Raw genomic sequence first — 20,708 nt, forward strand, 5'->3', positions numbered from 1 at the left:
AGGGACTGCCAGAGGGGGGTGGGGGTGGTCTTTTTGGAAGATGTTTTTTCGTGTTTGTAGGGGGGAAAGGCTCATGCTCTCGCCATCAGCGAGCACAGCCTCTGCGTGGGCGCGGCCGAGGCATGAGGTGCACTCGCTGTGCCGGTCTTCATTGTGCAAGAGTCCCTTGCACGAACCACACTTGTGGTGCGACATTTGAAGCAACGCGTGCTGAAATTTGCTCTAGAAAATTTGCTCTTTGCCTGGATGCCGGATGCCTGCAGTGATGCTTCCGTCGCTGCTTTCGGCTTATTCCACAGCGGTGAGCAGAGCTGGAGCTTCTTCTAAGGGTGCTTTCACACTTGGTTCGCTTGCCTGGTCCGCACCCAAGTTCGATTGCTCCCCCCTCCCCCTAGCACCAAAAGTGCTAGTGTGAAAGCACCCTAAGGCTTCTTCTTGCAAAAGAGTCAGCGAAGAGATAATCCTCGTTGCTGAAGGAGAATAATTTGATGAATGGCGCTACGGACTGACTTATATAGCAGTCGGCCCCGCCCCTTTGGCAGGCTGAAGCGCCATTGGTTGGTGCAGCTACACAAACGTGAACAAATCAGGCTTCAGCAGAAAGGAAAAAATGAGTTTTCCCATACATAACGAGAGTGAACGTTCGAAAGGGAACCTGGTACTGTAACATTTTCATTTTTTTAGTACCGACTTGGTATCAAAATACCATATCTTTTGACAACACTACCACAGACCTTGTTTTACTCATAAATTTAAAACACCCATTTTAAAAATCCATTGGAGAATCTTGAGGGAAGCCATGGTAAATTAGTCTTCCAGCATTTGACATCACAGCTGCAGCACTCTATTAGAAAATTCAATTAATTTTGAGGTTTCATTTTCATCTGGAAGGCAAATTTTCTCAGATATTTGCAGATAAGAGCATCAGCCCAGCAGATTTTGAGGTTTTAATGGAGGCAGTAATGCAAACACAGACAGAACCCCCCCCACTCCGACCTCTGAAGTCCCCATAATGAGCGCTAGAGCAGTCGCTCAGCAGCCAAGAGCTTTACACCCATCTCCCTCAAACAGCGGCATTTCCGACACTGGAGAAAAGGAGAAAAGAGCTGGAAGTGATTCAAAGAGTTGATGGGTTTGGGAGCGGACAAGCTTGTTGACAGTGGAGTTTGCTGACTCCGTCCATCTCAAGGAGTCTTGTGTTTGCAGTGGTGATGGAGCGGGTTCATTTGAGAGAGTTTTCAAGTGCAGGTGTGGAGCATCACAGCTGGAGCATCACAGCTGTGAATGCCGTCCTCTGTCTGGTGACTCGAAACCATACTCATTATCCTTGTTGTTTTTTTTTGTTATTCTTATCATTGATCACTAGAAACATTCCTGTTAGTAATATAAAACTGTTTAACTTCCCAGGCTCATTACACTATATGGATTCACTATATGCATTACATAGCCCTTCCTTTTCCTGGCTACTAAAAGGTCCATTAGCCCCCCTTTAGTTTGTCACCTTGAACTTTATGGACAGACAGCTATTATTTTATAGACACCATTTGCAACACAGCTTTCCTTCTGTAATTAGTTGCATGCACTAAGACAAAGGGAATTTCCCTGGTGGAGCAGGCTAGAACTCAGCACTACAGGCCCTTTTTTATAGCCCCACTCTTCGCTGCAATCGATGACACATTTATTGAGCCTCAGGAACTTGGATGTTTCAGCCCTCTCGGCCAAAACTCTTTCCCCTCACTGTATGTTCTCTGAGGCATGATTGTTTTTCTGTGCAATCGTGACATATTTCTGAAAAACCATGAAAATGGGTTTTTTGAACTGTATAAACTGCTTTCTATTGGTCATTGTGAGGTCACTGGCCTTGTTTCGTCGTGTGAATGGCTGGGAAAGCTCTGCTCTTGCTGGCCAGTTGATGATGGCCAAATTTGGATGATCTCACATGGCATTCATTACTGATGCACAGCTGTTTTACTGTGCGCTAATGGGTCATTTAAAAATGTAGGCCAAATTCCCAAAGATCCAAAATTTGTGCATGAAATGTGTATGAACATTGAGCTCAATAGAAACAATCCGAAAAAAATAGAACGGGACACATTATAAACCTAATCAGCTTGGCTGGTGAATATTAATTATTTGACATTATTTATTGATCGGCTAAAAGGCAGATATTTTTTCTACTTTGTATGTGTTTTATGTGCAATTACTTATTGAGCACATTTTAATTAATAGATAAAAAAAATGTTTTTGGGTAGTGGGAAGAAAGTCAAATATTAGGTTGATAAAACTGTATTGATAAAAAAAAAATTTTCATTGGTAGAATTAAATCAGAAAATTCTTGGAAAGTGTTGCACATTTCTTATTTATTTTATTTATTTTTTCATTATTTTTTTTTTGTTGCCTACAAAGGCAAAACACCATAATTATGACAACACTGGAAGTGCAAAAATGGCTTTTTTGGCCATATTTTTTTAATGAATTGTTTAATTGTTCAAGTTTAATTTGCATCAAGCAAAGCAAAACTCTTGAAATATGATGATTTTTTTTTTCGTCAAAAAAAATCATGGCAGGGTGTGACTCCTTAAAACATAAGTGACATGTCCATGTCTTCAGTTAGAATTATTCCATTTCAAGTCAATTATGATTTGCTCCGAGAAACCATATTTTACAACCCCCACTTATAATTGTCTAGGAAAATACAATATTGAACAAAGGCTTGAAAAAAAGGCTTGAAATTCCTGTGATTGAGGACCACATACAGCGTGACCTGAATTACTGTCCTTCCCTCTTCACTGCCCCTTTGCTTTTATGCCCACTGCATTTCCTTACCAGCATGTGTAAATAAATACGGGGGACCACCCCAACCGCACATTATCTATTGTGTTTGTGAAGCCTTTGTTGTCTAACCGAACAAGGAAAAGGGTAAAAAAAAAAATGGTGCAGGCGGTGGGCAGAAATTTTGAAGGGGTAGTGGAGAGGTGGATGGCAGTACTTTGGTCCGGCTCCAGAGAGAAATGTGAAGGAAAGCTGGAAAAGAAACAATAACCTTCAAAACTCTCTGTGTAAGACAATAGAGCAGCAGGGCCGGGACTGACCCCCTCGTATGGGCTACAATAGACACGCTTCTGTTTATTTATGTGTTTGGGTGCATCAGCATTGACCTCACTGAACAGGTCAGCTGTTGAACATCAAAACACATCTTCATCCCTCCACACACTCACATGCATCTCTGTTTATGTTTGTCAAGCAGTTTTAGATAGATGGACGTTGCATTGGGTGTGAGTGCGTTTATAGTAGTGGGCTCTGTTTGCAATAAGATTTCATATGTTGACAATTCTTTACAGTTCAGTGTCAAAAGTAATAGTATTTAATGCTTTTTTAAATACCGTAGTTAAAACCAGAAGCTTTGCTTCTACTTTGTGTTTTTGGTTGCAAAATAACCATGAAGAAAATGAATAATTGTTTAACATGTTCAAGAAACTGTTCAGTGAATAAAAGTTCTTTTATTGGCATCTGTGGTTCCAAAAAGAACCTTTAACTACCATGAAACCTTTCCTTGCACAAAAGTTTCTTTACAGTGGAAAGAGGTTCTTAACATTATTAAAAAGTTCTTTACACTAAGAAAATGTAACCTTCTGAAAAGGTTCTCTGGTGAACCTATGGCAGGGGTTTCCAAACTTTTTTTGTTAGCTGAATCCCTGGTACGTAAAAGTGTTTACTTGAAGTTTCCCTTGAGATTTTAACCCAATATTTTAATTATGTCACATATATTATTTTATTTTAATTACGTCATATATTGCAATTGCGATTTGAATTGAGTTGTGATGGGAATAGTTTCTTTTAAGGGGTGTTCATACTTGAGTTCACTCTTTAGAAGAACCAGCTAACACTATGAGTTACAATACAATACAAATATTTATGTCTTAACTTCTTCACTTCACAAACATTCAAACTCTCAAGCTTTTAACACATCAAATCCTCAAGATTTTATTTTGGTGGAATAGTGGTAAAATGTAATAAATGTAAACTTCTATCCACAAAAATGTTGGAAATTATTCCAGTGTAAATGTAAATAAAGTCAACTGAGCACACATTGCATTACCAAATGCATGTTAAACTTGCAGAGAGGGAATTCATGAGAAGCATTTACTATGAACTGAGCCACTCACAAAATTATAAGCTGCACGTATGTAAATGAACACAGTGCCACTCTTCACTATGAAACACAAAATGCAACAGACGATATATTTCTTTAATTGCAGACTTTATGATAGATCACAATTACAGGTTTATTATGATTAATTGTGCAGCCCCATTTGTTTATTTTAATGTGACAACGTTTCACCACAGAATTAAAAAAAAAGGTAATTGAGACTTTTTCTCACAATTCAGAATTTTGCTTGCAATTCTAAATTTACTTCTCACAATTTTGCCTTTTTTCTTTGAATTCGGTTTACATCTTTGAATGTAAACAGACTGTTTCTTTTCTGCCATGAATTAAAAAAAAAAAAAAGTTAATTATGAATCATCATTCATTATGTCTCACAATTCAGACTTTTTTCTTGCAATTCTGAATTTCCTACAATTCTGACTTTTTCTTTTGTAATTCTAAGAAAATTTAAAGAAAAAGTCAGAATTGTGAGATATAAACTAAAAATTTTGAGATATAAACTTTCCCTTCTTTTCTCAGAACAACATCAAACATCTGAATTGTGAGATGAAAAGTTGCAAAAACAGACTTCCATATGAACCCCTGTTCTGTGGCATATCTGCAAAAGCCCCTTTTGAAAGCTTTATTTTTCAGCATTCTGCTTTTTTGTCAGGGACTGACTCTTTTATATTACAATACAAGAAACGGTGAACTCCTTCACACTAACATATAACTGTCATCCAGCTCTTCTATCTTTAGGACGTGCAAAAGAAAACTCCCCAAAACACACGCACGCACACACACACACACACACACACACACACACACACACACACACACACACACACACACACACACACACACACACACATATTTATGCAGGCAAGAACAGGTACACAGCTGTGCAGCTGTGCTTTCATGTAATAGGACTCTGTCAGTGGGTAGTTTTGTCTCTATGACTGTCAGAGTGTCGAGCGTACGGATGCACCTGGAATGATGCCATGAGAGATGTGATGAAAATTACATGGTGGAAAAAAGCCTCCTGCTTGACATTTTTCATTATGACAAAGTTGCAATTTTGCTCAAGGGGCATGTCAGGGTGTTTGGAAGACGTATGGAGACTGGCTGCTCTACATTAGGGAGATTGGAGTCTCGCTAACCTCATTCTAACCTCTCGCTGGCTAACCAGATGTTGGCTCTCATCCACTCGGCCTCAAAAATACTTGCTGTCCCCACCCCCGAAAGAAGCATTTATTTGCTATTAGAAGCTGTTGTCGGAAAGCGAGTTAATTTTTACCACAATTCCATTTCTGGAATTCGGGAAATTCGCAGCAAACAAGCTCTGGAGCCAAAAAGTACATGGGGATTTAACTGCAAAGGGTTGTAGTGTTCTACAACCTTCATGCTGACAGTTACAGGAAGTGAGATGCCTTTAATGAGGCAGAGCTGGAAATGGGCCCTAAAGGACCCAGGGGACTGCGGTGAGAAACACTCTGAAGGACAGTGCATGGAAAAGTGCCAGGGTAATTTTTAATTTAGTCTGGTTATGAGACATCCAAAACAGATCATTACGCTTGGCACAAACAGAGCTGCCTAAATAACAGGAGCTATATCACACACAGACCGAATCTGTCTGGTATGTATGATCCAAAACTTTAGATCAGCGGCGGTTGTCGATCATTGGATTGTGACCCAAAATTAGATTACACGTCTGTTCTGACAGGAGGGACAAAGCAATGCTGAATGTGAATGATAAAATGCAACTAACTATATAATGTTAGGGATGCATGATATGTCTGTACCATAATGGTTATTGGACAATTTTACAGATTTTTGTTTATTTATCTGTATCAGTCGATATTGGATATTTAAAGGGGTGGTTGATTGTGATTCTACTTTTTTAACATTAGGTAGTGTGTAATATTGCTATTTGAGCAATATTACATGTAAACAATATCTGCAAAGTTACAAAGCTGAAAGTTCAATGCAAATGGAGATATCGTCTTTTAAAATTCTGGAAGTTTAATGCCTACAAAAATGGCTGGTAGGGATTACAACAAGTTACTTGTTGGGTTTGTGACGTAACAAACCCAAATAAACCATTTACAACACTGTTCCAGAACAGTTCAACCCAAATATTCAGATGTGTGCAGCACATTTTACTGAGGACGAGGACTGTTTCCTGGGAGAGTAGCCTACAATGCCTGTGATCTGGCAAATAATGCTGACTCACAGCCTGTACATTTTAATATTTAAAGGAATCACCACTGATGATTTAAATGCAAGTTTTGAGCAGTGTAGAGTAGTGCTTGTTGTTTGTCGTTTCTCCGAACACAAATGCAGACATGGTTTTATGTTTACGCGGCCCGATGCAACGCAACACATAAAAAGACATTAAAAACTTAAAATTAAAAAAGTAATTATAATCAGTAATTATGAAGAATTTTGTATTTTTTTATTTTATTTACTCTTAAAACATATTTAAAAAGAAATAGACTTTTTTCCCCCAGTTTTATTTTAAGTACATTTTATTTGCGATTTAATAATTTTTGTTAGTGTTTGGCCACTTGCCCACTATTTATTCTGGGTCCTCTAAAACCCATTTTAGATGATAGAAACCTCTTTATTGAAATTCATAAATCAAAGCGTAGAAAAAGAGCATTGTCAATTTTATTGTAAGACATCAGAACAGAACGAATATGTAGAACTTCTACCCAATGCTGTGAACTGTTTCTGTCTCTTTCTGAGTTATTGAGGGTGGTTGGATAGTTCAAGCTTTTTCCTTAGATGTTGAGTTCTCCTGCTGGTGTTGTCCTCTGAGTGACGGGCAGCGGGGAGCCTGTGGAGTGAAGGCTGGGGCAGATGACATGGGAGACGGCTTGTCGGGATATGATAAATATTAACACATCATAGAGGAGCCCTGTCTATTCCGATTGTTTCCTTTTCCTGAAGTTCCAGCACTAGTTGCGCTGACAGGACACATGCTCAACATTTGGAAAAGAGAGCTGCAGATTTTTGTTTTTGTGCCAATCATTACATACATTTCATTTTCTCTTCTTTTGTAATACAGAGAGAGCGCGCAAGATGAAACCCTTCGAAGAAAGGCTGCGAGCTACAGTACACCCCAACTCTTTCTCAAACAGCGTCTTTCGATTCTCAGCTCTGTAATTGCTTTGGCTCAGGCCTTTGGTATTCTTTTCCTCTTGATTTTTTTTATTATCTTCCTCTTCTCATTGAAGAAGCGGAAGGCACTGTAGCACTGATAAAGAAAGAGCCAGTTTGCTGTAGTTTTTCTCAGTCTAAACTAATGGGAGTATACACTACATTTGTTGGGTGGTTATAATGTTCTGACTTATGAGCTGACATGCTTCTGTCCTGCAGATGTGTCACTTACATTTTTATTTATTGATAGATTTATTGATTTTGTTTATTTATTTAACAGGCATTGCCTTGAGGTGTTACTCACTGAGCTTGTTATTATTTTATTTTGTTTTGTTTTGTTTTGTTTTGTTTTGTTTTGTATTTTATTTTATTTTATTTTATTTTATTTTATTTTATTTTATTTTATTTTATTTTATTTTATTTTATTTTATTTTATTTTATTTTATTTTATTTTATTTTATTTTATTTTATTTTATTTTTTTGTTTTGTTTTGTTTTGTTTTGTTTTGTTTTGTTTTACAAACAGAACTTATTGCAGTGAGGTAACAGTGTTACACAAAAAATTTATTTTATTTTATTTTATTTTATTTTATTTTCCAAGCAGACATTCTTGCTGCGAAGTGACAGTGTCATTTTACTGCCATTGTTTTTTATTACACATTTTTGATTATAATTGTTATGTAACTTATAGATCAACTGAAACTGTTTTCTTTTTAACACTTTGCATTTGTTTTGCAGGTTTCAACTTCCTGTGATACAATCACACCATGCCTGAGGGGGCGGGCCGCAACAGCCAGAAAAAAAACAGCAACCAAGGTCAGATGCCACTCAGTTAATTTCAATGTTTGCAAATCTGAGGATGATGATATAATATCCCAGTTATAAAGTTACTGACAGGAAACGCTCATTCATGGTCTGATTTTGAAGTTGCTTTTGTTAACTTCTACTGTATGTTGTTGCTGAGTTCAAAACCACAAACGAGAGCCTGGGAAAATGACGAAAGATATCTTGTCTGAGATATTGCACAATTTTCAATGGAGATAAGTCATCAAGCATGCCCGAGATAAGAGTGTATATTAGGAATGAAATGCTAACAGTTATCAGTTTCGATTTAGTCGGGTGATCTCCCTCTTGATATTTTTGGACCTCAGCCTCTCCTACTTTACAAAGAATGGTTGCTTACATTATCAATTCAAACAAACTGAACAAGACTGTTTAGGGTTGGTCACCTCTCTTTGGATTGGGCTTTCTAAACAATTCATGATTGAAATAGTTCTGATCATTCTACAGAGACCAAGAGACACATTTATGTTTAGAAATAAATTTTTATGTCAAATAGAATCTGGAATATGAAAAGTTGTTGTCGATATACTTTGCATAACATCCCAAAAGAGCTTGCCTGTAAATACATATATCAGGCCTCGCAAAATTTCAAAATCCCTGGTAGCACTTTGGGCAGGTACTCTTGAGATTTCGGTAGCCCGAAAATTAATTTAACTAGCCCAAATAAAAAAAGACTTTTTTTAAGCGTTTAAATGTTAATCAAAAATATTTTTAATACACAAATATCAACAAATATGAAGGAAGGAATTTTATTTAACTATTTATAGGGTATCTGCAGAATTTACATTTCTGCAGAAGGCAATTTATGACCCATTTTATTAGGGGAGGTACTCTTAAGATTTTGGTATGATTGGTGTTGGTTTATGTATATGGTATAATACAGTATTGAGCCATAAAATGAAATGATTCACAGTTCAGATATAGGTTTTCACAAAAACTAAAATCTTATAAAACAGCATTTCAGCCTTTAGACCATTTTTATGAAAAGGGATAAATCAAACACATAAATTGCCAGTTTAAAATGTATAAATATTATTTCTTAATTGTTTAGATTTTTAGAAGGTGCATTAACTTCTTTCTCATTTACAGCTTTGTGTTTCCTGCATAAGAACATGAGCTGATATTTGCATTGATCTGACCATAAACAACAAGAAAGGCTTGTTGGAAATGCAAATTTATTCTCTGCCATGAGGTGAAGCTTTAGGAGCGCTGAAATATTGGGGCTTCCCCGGTAACAGCTGTACACAAAGCAGCTCCGTGCTTTTAAATGCTGCTTTATCAGGAATTATAGGTCAAATGAAATAAAAATGTCAACGACACGTTTCTGAGCACAGTCGGTTCTCTTCAGATACATTCAAATTTTGACTTGAAACATGTAGTGCTTAAATTTATTTAATGACATCATTGCCTTTTGAAGCTTAATTCAGCCGTAACGCAACTCTTGTCTTTCCGTCCCCAACTGTAAGACCTCTTGAAATTATAGTTAAGATATTTCTTATACTATTTAACATATTTAAATCTTTTTATGGCCTTAAGTTAGATACTACTCACATTAGGAGTTTTAAGGACCTGCGGGAGATCTGCATTAGATTGAGTGGTGATACATTTTGATACACAATAGCCCCAGGGAGTCGGGCTAGCGATTTTGTGAGCCCTGCATATATGCTTTTTAATATATTTTCAAATATATGTGGCCAGATTTCAAATAAAAATGTCATAATACAGACATCTTTAGGCGTTTGACCCAAATCATGTCGTCCTGACCTTAGCTAGCATGTGATGACTGGGTGGTGTTGATCTCTGAGCACCTTTGGAGGGAACCACTTGTATTTGGTTCACCACTTCCTGTGACGGGGCGTCAGGTGCAGACTGGCACAGCATACAGGAAGTACTATATCTCAACAGATGGATGAGCATTCAAATATGCCAAACATTCACTGCTTGAGCCCAGCTGCATCTTGTTCTGTTTTTTTGTGAGTCATTCCTGTTATGCAGTACATTTTGAAATGTTTTGAATGTCTTTGTTGTAATTTAAGAATTTATTTCTATAAATAGGCATACCAGACTTTCAGAAATATGCTGTGGTTAAGGTCAGGCACCTAAATGTTATTAATTCTAACTCTACACAGAAAATAGGATATAACTAAACCAACTTTCATGTCATTAACTGGAGGAGGAGAAAGTTATTAAGCAACTAACTTGTATTAACTTGTGCTAGCTTGTTCATTTATTTGATCAAAAATACAGTAAAAACAGTTATATTTAGAAATATTATTACAATTTAAAGTTTTCTGTTTAAGTGTATATTTTAAAATGAATTTTATTCATATGATGGCTAAACCTGAATATTCAGCATCATTACTCCAGGCTTCAATGTCACATGATCCATCAGAAATCATTCTAACATGCTGATTTGGACTAGATAAAGATCAAGAAAATGATCAATGTTGAAAACAATTGTGCTGCTGAGTGCTTTATATTTTGTGAAAACCGTGATACATTGTTTTCAGGATTCTTTGAGTAGAAAGTGGAAAAAACAGCATTTATTTAAAATAGAAACAATAATGCAACAATAATGTAAGAGTAATAAATTGATTGATTTAATGCATCCTTGCTGAATAAAAGTATTAATTTCTTGAAAGAAATGACCTCAAACTTATATATACAAATATATATATTAGTGCTGCTGTCAAATCGATTAATTGCGATTAATCACATCCAAAATAAAAGTTTGTGTTTACATTATATACCCTGTATGTGTGTACTGTGTGTATTTATATGTATAAATAATTACACACACATATATGTATATATTTAAGAAATAAATTAAATATATATTTATATTTATAACAAATCATTTATAATTATTAGGGATGTAACGATTCACTTAACTCATGATTCAATTCACGATTTTGATTTTACGATTCGATTTTCTCAAGGTTTTTTTTTTTTTTTACAAAATATGATTGAAGACATTATACAGTAAATGAAAATGTGTCATTTTATTAGGCTATTGCTGCACGTTTCTTTTTGAAATAAAACAAAACTAAATTAAAATTTAAAGCAAACCCCAAATCAAATAACTAATTACACAAATAAAAGAAATCTCTTAATATTAACATTAAGGCTTTATCTGTGCTCTTTCCATTCAAAATTAGATGCAACCACTGGATTTTAATAATGACCCAAACAAAGATGCAGCATACATGTAGTTTTTAATCTAAATTAGATTGTATAATTTAGAAATTTGAAGCAAAAACAGAATGCTCTGACTTTAGTTTTGTGAAACTATACTACATAAAACATATCTGGACGAAACAGCAGACGAGCTGAATGAGACGCAGATTCACTCTCTGACAGCAGGTGGCACTTATGAACAACAATGATACAGTGTTTCCTGGGTTACCGCTGTAAACAAAGCAGAGCTGCGCTTATGAACACTACTTTAATATGCATTTTTCAGAGGCAAAATGAAAAGAAAATACCTCGTAAACTTTTCTAAAGATAGTCAGTTCCCAAGTCAGTACAGAGATACATTCATATAAACTCCTACTCCAATTGTATCGCCATTTATTTGGGATCCGATTTAAATCTCACATTGGAATCGATTTTCGACCAGCTCATGGTAAATTGTTACATCCCTAATAATTATGAATATATACACATGTAAATATTTGTAACATTTATACATGTGTGTGTATTTATATATACATATATGTATACAAATATACACAGTACACACACATATTATGTAAACACAAACTGTTATTTTGGATGCAATTAATCATGATTAATCGATTTGACAGCAGTAATATATATATACACACAACAGTTCGTTCTGGTTCTCAAATCTGAGTGGTTGAGAACCGTGAGATATTGTACTGGTATCGCTACAGGAATGCCCTTTCACCATTTGTATCACTCTGCTTCCCGTATTTCTCACAGCGAGTGTCATGGCGGATGCCCCAAATCCACTAAAATTTTAAAATAATACTGTTTTTGTGTCATGGAATGTAGTTTTAAGATTTCTTTTAGGCAAGAATGTACCTGTTTAGACTTAACATAGCCTATGTGGTTTGTTAATAAAGATAACGTCTATTTTTACATTTTCTTCAATGTTTTCGGAGATTTGAGCTCCAGGGCGTCAGCAGCCATGCAGTGCTCATGAACCCACAGAGAGCAGCCTCACCTCGGCCAGATTTTCTGGAATTTGCTGCTGGCTCTAATATCTTTATAGTGGTTAAACATGAAATATAATTAGTTTTGGGTAATTCTAACGGGCAGTCTTTGGTCTCATCAATCTATTATTTGTTCCAGAGCAAATAGTTTTAGCTGAAGGCAAAATCTCATCACGTTATATTTTATGTAACTTTAATGCTGTATATTAGAGCGCTGCTGTACTTTTGACTGCATTGTCTAGTAACTTTTATGATGGCTGTTGTTGTTGTCATTTATTATTCAATAAATACTATTTTATATTCATAGTAGTATTTAGTATTGAGAAACAGTGTGTGTGTTCATGATGGGGATTCAAGTGACATTTCAAGTAAAAGATGGCAATAAGTGACTGTTTTACAAGTCAGCAGTAAAGACTTTTATATTGAAAGAGACTGAAACGGAAGTTATTGTTACTTTTAATAACAGCTTGTAAGACGCAGTTAACAAATGCACTGAGCAGCGCTGTCATCGGAAATCACCCTTAACAGATGAAAGATAGAATGACAAACATATCGCTTTCCTCAGCGGACATTCAAACTCATGTTTTATTGTGAATATGAATATGAGCTGAAGAATGAATGCTGTGTCAGATGCAGGTAATTACACTCTCTCAATCACATCTCTCTTTCATAATACTCTTCATAATACAGTGAGCTTTTAATACAGTAATAAAATAAGCTTTTAATGAAGCAACTCAATGTTCTTTCGCTACTAGTTCTAAACTGATGTTTTTGAATTAGTAACCGAGGCTTGAGCTCAGCTGTTAAACTGTTAAACAGAGGTTTGAATCTGTTGTAGAAGGAAGTAGTTCTGCACAAAAGGGTTTTTCAAAGACAATCTGTTGTTTATTCTTAAACGGGTGCATCTCAATAAATTAGAATGTCATGGAAAAGTTCATTTATTTCAGTAATTCAACTTAAACTGTGAAACTCGTGTATTAAAATTAATTCAATGCAAAGTAATTCAATGCACACGGACTGAAGTAGTATAAGTCTTTGTTTTTTTTTGTTTAACAAAAACCCATCAATTCACTATCTCAACCAATTAGAATACTTCATAAGACCAAAAAAAAAAACATTTTTAGTGATTTTTTGTGAATTGTTGGCGATTTTTAGTGAATTGTTCACATTCTGGAACGTATGTTCATTTATTGTACATGTACTCAATACTTGTTAGGGGCTCCTTTTGCTTCAATTACTTATAATTTCTTTGACAGTGGCCTTCAGCTCATCTGCATTTTTTGGTCTCTTGTTTCTCATTTTCCTCTTGACAGTACCCCAAAGATTTTCTGTGGGGTTCAGGTCTGGTGAGAGTTTGCAGGCCAGTCAATCATACCAACAACAAGGTCATTTAACCAACTTTTGGTGCTTTTGGCAGTGTGGGCAGGTGCCAAATCCTGCTGGAAAATGAAATCAGTATCTTCAAAAAGCTGGTCAGCAGAAGGAAGCATGAAGTGCTCCAAAATTTATTGGTAAACGGGTGCAGTGACTTTGGTTTTCAAAAAACACAATGGACCAACACCAGCAGATGATATTGCACCCCAAATCATCACAGACTGTGGAAACCTAACGCTGGACTTCAAGCAACTTGGGCTATGAGCTTCTCCATCCTTCCTCCAGACTCTAGGACCTTGGTTTCCAAATGAAATACAAAACTTGCTCTCATCAGAAAAGAGGACTTTGGACCACTGGGCAACAGTCCAGTTCTTCTTCTCTTTAGCCCAGGTAAGACGCCTCTGACGTTGTCTGTGGTTCAGGAGTGGGTTAAGAGTTATACGACAACTGTAGCCAAATTCCTTGACACGTCTGTGTGTGGTGGCTCTTGATGCCTTGACCCCAGCCTCAGTCCATTCCTTGTGAAGTTCACTCAAATTCTTGAATTGATTTTGCTTGACAATCCTCATAAGGCTGCGGTTCTCTCGGTTGGTTGTGCACCTTTTTCTTCCACACTTTTTCCTTCCACTCAACTTTCTGTTAACATGCTTGGATACAGCACTCTGAACAGCCAGCTTCTTTGGCAATTAATGTTTGTGGCTTACCCTCCTTGTGAAGGGTGTCAATGATGGTCTTTTGGACAACTGTCAGATCAGCAGTCTTCCCCATGATTGTGTAGCCTAGTGAACCAAACTGAGAGACCATTTTGAAGGCTCAGGAAACCTTTGCAGGTGTTTTGAGTTGATTAGCTAATTGGCATGTCACCATATTCTAATTTGTTGAGATAGTGAAATGGTGGCTTTTTGTTAAATGTGAGCCAAAATCATCGCAATTAAAGAACCAAAGACTTAAAATACTTCAGTCTGTGCGCATTGAATTAATTTAATACACGAGTTTCACAATTTGATTTGAATTACTGAAATAAATGAACTTTTCCACGACATTCTAATTTATTGAGATGCACCTGTATATTTACACTCGTACACACTGTGACAAACGCAATATCACACGAGTAGACGTGAGATATGGCTGTATATCGGCACGCTATACTTGTCTACTCGTGTGATGTTGCCCATGTGTGCATGTCCAGGTCATATTTCAATATAAAATAAAAAATACGAAAACAAAAATACAAAATACATTTCTTTTGTGAAAAAGAAGCATGGTTTAGGATCATCAAGATTTGCATTATGTCAGTTAAGTGTATTTCCCCCTTCAGTTTTCATTTTTTTTTATACAGTTTTCTTTATTTTGATATGAAATATGACCTAGACATGTTTTTATGAAATTCAGTCTAATACAAACTTAATTCGTGCTAATTCAGTGGTTCCTCATATGTTGTTGTCTTGTTTCTCAAACACATAAATGCTCTTCAGTATTTTCCGGCAAGGACTGAAGAGTTTGGCAGCTCTCAGTGGTTTTGCGGCATGCACACTAATACACACCTAGACAGGAAATCTCTCTATGAGAGAGAAGTGTGCAACCAGCCCAACTCACATTTTTTTGCACATTAGATATGGTACGTGGTTCCTGTTTGCTTTATGACTGATGAGGTCCGTTTAGTCTCTGCTAGAATAAGATTCAGTTTCAGAAATCATTTGGATACCCGATGTCATTTGGTAGATGCCGTTAGCCATTTGCTTTGAATTAGTTATGAGGACTAACTAAACTACAGTGAGAAGACTAACCGCATTGGTGGTCATTCCAGCTGATGCTGCAGTGCCTGCAGTGGATCAGGTATGTGATCTCTTTCTCTTGGCTTTGACTTGTCTGGCCAAATGATCTCCACAGACTGCCGTGATCTATATAACAGGCCTGATTCTCTGTTAGGTGAGCCTTGTTAGACTCTTTATTGGAGTTTGAATGACTAAATAAGAGTTGAACAGTGTGCATGAGATTTATGATGAAAATACCACAATTATTGGAACTCATAATAAGTACGTATCACTGATCGCAATTATGGACACAAAGATCAAATTAAGGTGTTTTTTACATTATTATTTACATTAGAAGATCTATGTTGTTATGAAAATATAGGAAATTAGCTCTACTGTATTATTTCAGATTTCTAAAACAGCTGCACAATTCATAGAGTCGTTCCATTTTCCATTAAGAATCGTATAATTATGAAGAACAGTATATGTGTGTTGGCTCACGCACGTTCATCAGTCTTATCTAGAGATGGTTAGGTGGTTTGGTTTGTTGGACATTCTGACCCATTTATCCACTCTAATTCATGCTGTGTGCTTAGAGGCTTTTAAAACTTAATGTTGGGAATAACGAAATCCATAGGGATGAGGGTTTTGGTGAAGAACTCCACTGCTGATGGTTCTTCCATGCCACATGAAAGCTTGTGACTTCATGCCCAAGAACGTTAGAGAACGCTGTCTGTTTGCTTTTGTTCCAGAGGATGCACTGGATTTACATTGTTACACTTCATGCATCTGTCTGGCTGAATTTATGCTGCACTTTGAATTTTTTCCTGAATGCTTTTGCATCCAGTACAGCTGATCTTGAGATAGGCATCTAACGAATAGCAAAAGATGGCCGTATCTAGACTTGTGCCGGTATTCGGTAATGCGATATATCGCGGTAATGAATATGCACGATATTGTTATCGTGGGCACTTCCAAATACCGAGAATAATTATATATTACAAATTATTAAAAATTTGAAATGCATTTTAAGAATACTTTTCCCATCAACTGGTCAAAATGCACAACACCGTTGTATCCTGCTTTAAAGAGGCATGTGAACCCTGATGTAAACAAGCACGAACGAGAAGCACATGGAGGAACACGTGAGAGATGCGCTGAATGAAAGCACATTCACTCTCTGACAGCAGATGGCGCTAAACTGCAGAAAATGCAGCCCTTACCCTGGAAACCCCATAAATAAAAACAGCTGCTACTTTCTAAACATTTAAATAATATAAAATAATATTTATATATTTCCATAATTTTTTTTCCCATTTTAATCTGGACTACAACATGTCCTAGATATTGTTTGAAAGTGTTTTGATTCTTTATTGTTCATTACCACTTTACATTAGGGCTTCATTAGTTACAAACTGCCAATGAAAAATTCTTCTGAACATTCATTAATCTTAGGTTTTCCAATTCTTAATAACACATTGTTAAAATCGAAAGTTGCAACTTTGTTATTTAATGAGCTAACATGAGCTAAGACTTGTATTTTTTAACAAAGATTAGTAACTTCTGTAGCAAATGTAGCTATTGCTCATTGTGTATGTTAATGCATTAACTAATGTTAACTAATGAGGTCTTATTGTAATGTGATACCTATGGGTCTTTAAAGTTCTTTTGCACTTTAATCGGTACAAAATTTTTAACTTTAAATATATTTTTGTATTGCTTTATTGTATTTAAATGTTCAGTTATTTTTGTTATAAGAAAAAAGTTATTTAACCTGTTATACTGTATTATGACCACTTTTTTAAAACTTAATTTCAATACCGTGATAATACCGCATACCGTGACAAAACATTATCAATTAATCGCAACAGGAAAATTTGATACCGGCATATCCCTAGCCGTATCTGTTATGTACAGTATGTCTGGCCATGGAGGATTTTACAATCATGGATTGGGGCCAGCAGAAGATAAACACATGCCTTCATGTACTTTATGAGTGTGTTTAAATTAAATTCAGGCAATCAGTATTATCGAAGTGCTTTCAAACCCTGTATGAATGCAGGAAATGGGAGAAAAGGCCGCAAGCTTTTTCAGCTAATGGTCAGTTGGAATACTTGATGAATGATAGGCAGACTTGGCGAGGAAGGGAGTGTAGAGAGTAACAGTTGACTGCGTCGCCCTGGCTGCTAGGCCAGAGGAAATGGAGGATTGTTCGTCTCCACCGGCTTGTGCTCTATAACTGGGCTGCCATTGTTACAAGCACAGCCCAGCATTCAGCATTTAAACAATGGCAATCCTCACAGCGCTCTGTACCGGCCTGTGTTCACTTGCCTTGACGACCAGACTGTTGTGTTCAGTTGTGATACGGCTCTTCAGGCAAAACGTTACTGTTTTGTTTTAGATGTTCTGGTCGTCTGAGGGCACGGCTGTCTAAATGACTTCTGTGTTTGCAGGTTTAATCGTCCAGCAAATTGCTGTCAGGAAGTTGTGATTTTTTTTTCTGTCTATACAGGACGTGCACTGCACCGTAAGATTGACAGCTCCTGCGGGTTTGCTGCAAGTCAGTGTGATTTAGATTTGTACAGTCACACCTTTGAGGCAGGCAGAAAAATATTTGCAAGAAACAGTTTGTAAGCACTTGTAGTTCGTCTTTGTACTTTACTGTTGGTTTGTACCCTACCTGAAAAAAATATGTAAAATATATAAATAAATAAAAATAAGCAATATATTTATATAATTATATATATTATATGAATATATATTTATTTTATTTTCAAATATATTTTAATTAATTATATATATTGTTAAATGTGTATGTATAATATATATATATATATATATATATATATATATATATATATATACACATTTTAAATACATTTTAAAATTTGTATATATCGTTTACTAAAAAAAAACATTTTTGTTACTTGAAACATTAAAATACTTAAACATTTAAAACTAAATAAGTAAACTTTTCAAATAATATAAAAATATTATTTCTTGTGTTAAAAATAAATTTTTGTATATATATGTGTGTGTGTGTGTGTGTGTGTGTGTGTGTGTGTGTGTGTGTGTGTGTAAAAATTTGTTTTTAAATCATAAAATCATCACACAACACAACACCGAAAACCAGAGAATGCCACACCAAAGACAAGTAAAGATTATCCAAAAAAAGTGAGGTATGATAATGTTTTATTGAAAATAAGAAATTGATAGTAAGTATTAAATTCTTTGATTTTTGCATGCAGACTTTGGTATGCTGAGTGCAGTTTTGAGACACTGTTGTGATGTATTCTGGAATGCATGCTTACTGTGGTCTTCAAAAAGCAGAAGATTTAAGCCAAAGTCACTATTAGCTCTTGTCTTATAGAAACAATTGTGATATGAAAGAGATTTAATTTGTGATTTTGCTTTTCATAATAACATAACATTGTCTTATCCATTTTAACCTTTGTTTTTCATTCAATAACCAAAAATTCTGTTTTATGCAGTGATTACTAGTATTTTCACACTACATTGTTTCTGTTTCTCTCTGCTGCAGCTGCCAAGCGCCCCTCCTCTGTGTCCTAGCTGAGTGGGATTGTGAGCCGCATGGCCTCCTCAGGGGGCGCGTCCCGTGGTAGCTGCACCTCTGTTAACACGGTGTGCTCTGACAGTGACCGCGGAGCCAGTCTTAGCTCCTCTGCCTCGTCTGCCTCGCTGCAGGATGGGCACTCTTCCTCTTCTTCCTCATCGCTCCCCTACGGAGCCGTGCCGGCCTACCCCGGGCCACAGCGTAATGGCTCCGATATCAGCCTGGACCTCACCCCTCTCTCCCTGCTGACAGGAGCCAGTCCCCTCCCTGCTTCCACAACACCACAGCCCAAACTCACTCGTCTGGAGAGGGTGGTACTGGAGATAGTGGAGACCGAGCAGGCCTACGTGAGGGACCTCAAGAGCATTGTGGAGGTAAGGGCCAGACACATGCTGATCTCTGTTCCTACGATGTTTCGTACTGTAACACAGAAACAATGTTGAGCTAATGTTAAAGTAATGTTTTTTTTTTTAAATAATTGTAACCTTTTAGGTCTGGTTTACCAAAAAAACTCATCCTAATATTGTTCTAAAACATATATGTGTTTCTTTCTTCTGTAAAACACAAAATCAGATACATTTGAAAAAAAAAAATTCTGTCATGACAACTCACTGAGGAATGGGCATGGTAATGTACTGTACATGACAATGTTAATGTGTTTGGTCTTGGCGGAATAGATCTGTTACGCTGCCGCTGCTGCGGCAGAGCAAGTACCGAGACTTGCTACTGCCAATACATCCACAACATGCTGCTGTGAGCATGTAAGAAATATTGCTGCTGCAAATATAACATACATGAAATAACCCCATAGCATACATGAATCACCTTGTAGCAGATCTATACAGGTGGTGCTGGGGAAGGTGGAGAGTTTCTGAAGCAAGCTGCACTGCTACGGCAAGCTCTAGTCATATATTTGAATGTTGAGCAGCAAGATCATTGGCTACCAATACAGGAGAGAACCAATCAGCTGTGCCATGTGATAATGATGTCATTACGTCAGATTGAATTAGACCTATCGGACTGCACCATCAGAGTTTCATGCCAGAACTCTGCATTTCTCCATGCAATGAAATTCTACTGGTTATTTGGACCCTTGACTTTTATTACAAAAACATTTTTCAAAATATCTTGAGGCAAGATGGGCTCTTTTGACTTCACTATCCACATAACCCTAGAAACCCTATGGCTACCCATTACAAAACACTCAGTACACCTAGCAACAGCCTAGAAACCCCCCCCCAACCCAAAACACGACTGCAAACAGCTATTGTAGCAACATCATAGAAACAACCTAGCAAGCACCTAGCAACAGCCTAGTAACCACCAAAAAACAGCTAGCGACACCATAGAAACGACCCAGAACAACCTAGCAACAGTCTAGAAACCACCCAAAACACCTAAGTGAACAAGTACTGTAGTAACACTGTAGCAAGCCCCGAGCACTAGGGATGCACTGAAATGAAAATTCTGGATGTATTAATTGATTTGTAATAATTCTTTATTATTTTATTAAATAATATTAATTAACTTTGTAAGACTTTTTAATTTAACTTAATAATTTGAATGATACTGAAATAAAAAAGCAAGCCAATAAAATAACTTTTATTGGAAGTAACAATAAAATTGGACAAAAAAATATATTAATATTAAATATCAGTATATGTTTTTCAATTCAGT

The 20,708-nt window shown here is 36.4% G+C and overlaps 1 protein-coding gene across 2 annotated transcripts in view; it reads left to right on the top strand.

Moving 5' to 3' along the window:
- LOC109104007 overlaps positions 1-20,708 on the top strand; it is a 59,610-nt gene that overhangs the window by 12,406 nt on the left and 26,496 nt on the right. The window contains exons 2-3 of one of the 2 annotated variants that reach the window (XM_042771085.1): positions 8,047-8,124; positions 18,999-19,405. In XM_042771085.1, coding sequence (XP_042627019.1) covers positions 19,049-19,405 — 357 coding nt within the window. In that variant the 5' untranslated portion in view covers positions 8,047-8,124; positions 18,999-19,048. Of the gene's footprint in view, positions 1-8,046; positions 8,125-15,168; positions 15,540-18,998; positions 19,406-20,708 lie in introns of those variants that run through there. The other variant, XM_042771086.1, reaches the window with a different exon arrangement.

The sequence above is a fragment of the Cyprinus carpio genome, chromosome A15, assembly GCF_018340385.1.
Source record: "Cyprinus carpio isolate SPL01 chromosome A15, ASM1834038v1, whole genome shotgun sequence".
NCBI lineage: Eukaryota > Metazoa > Chordata > Actinopteri > Cypriniformes > Cyprinidae > Cyprinus > Cyprinus carpio.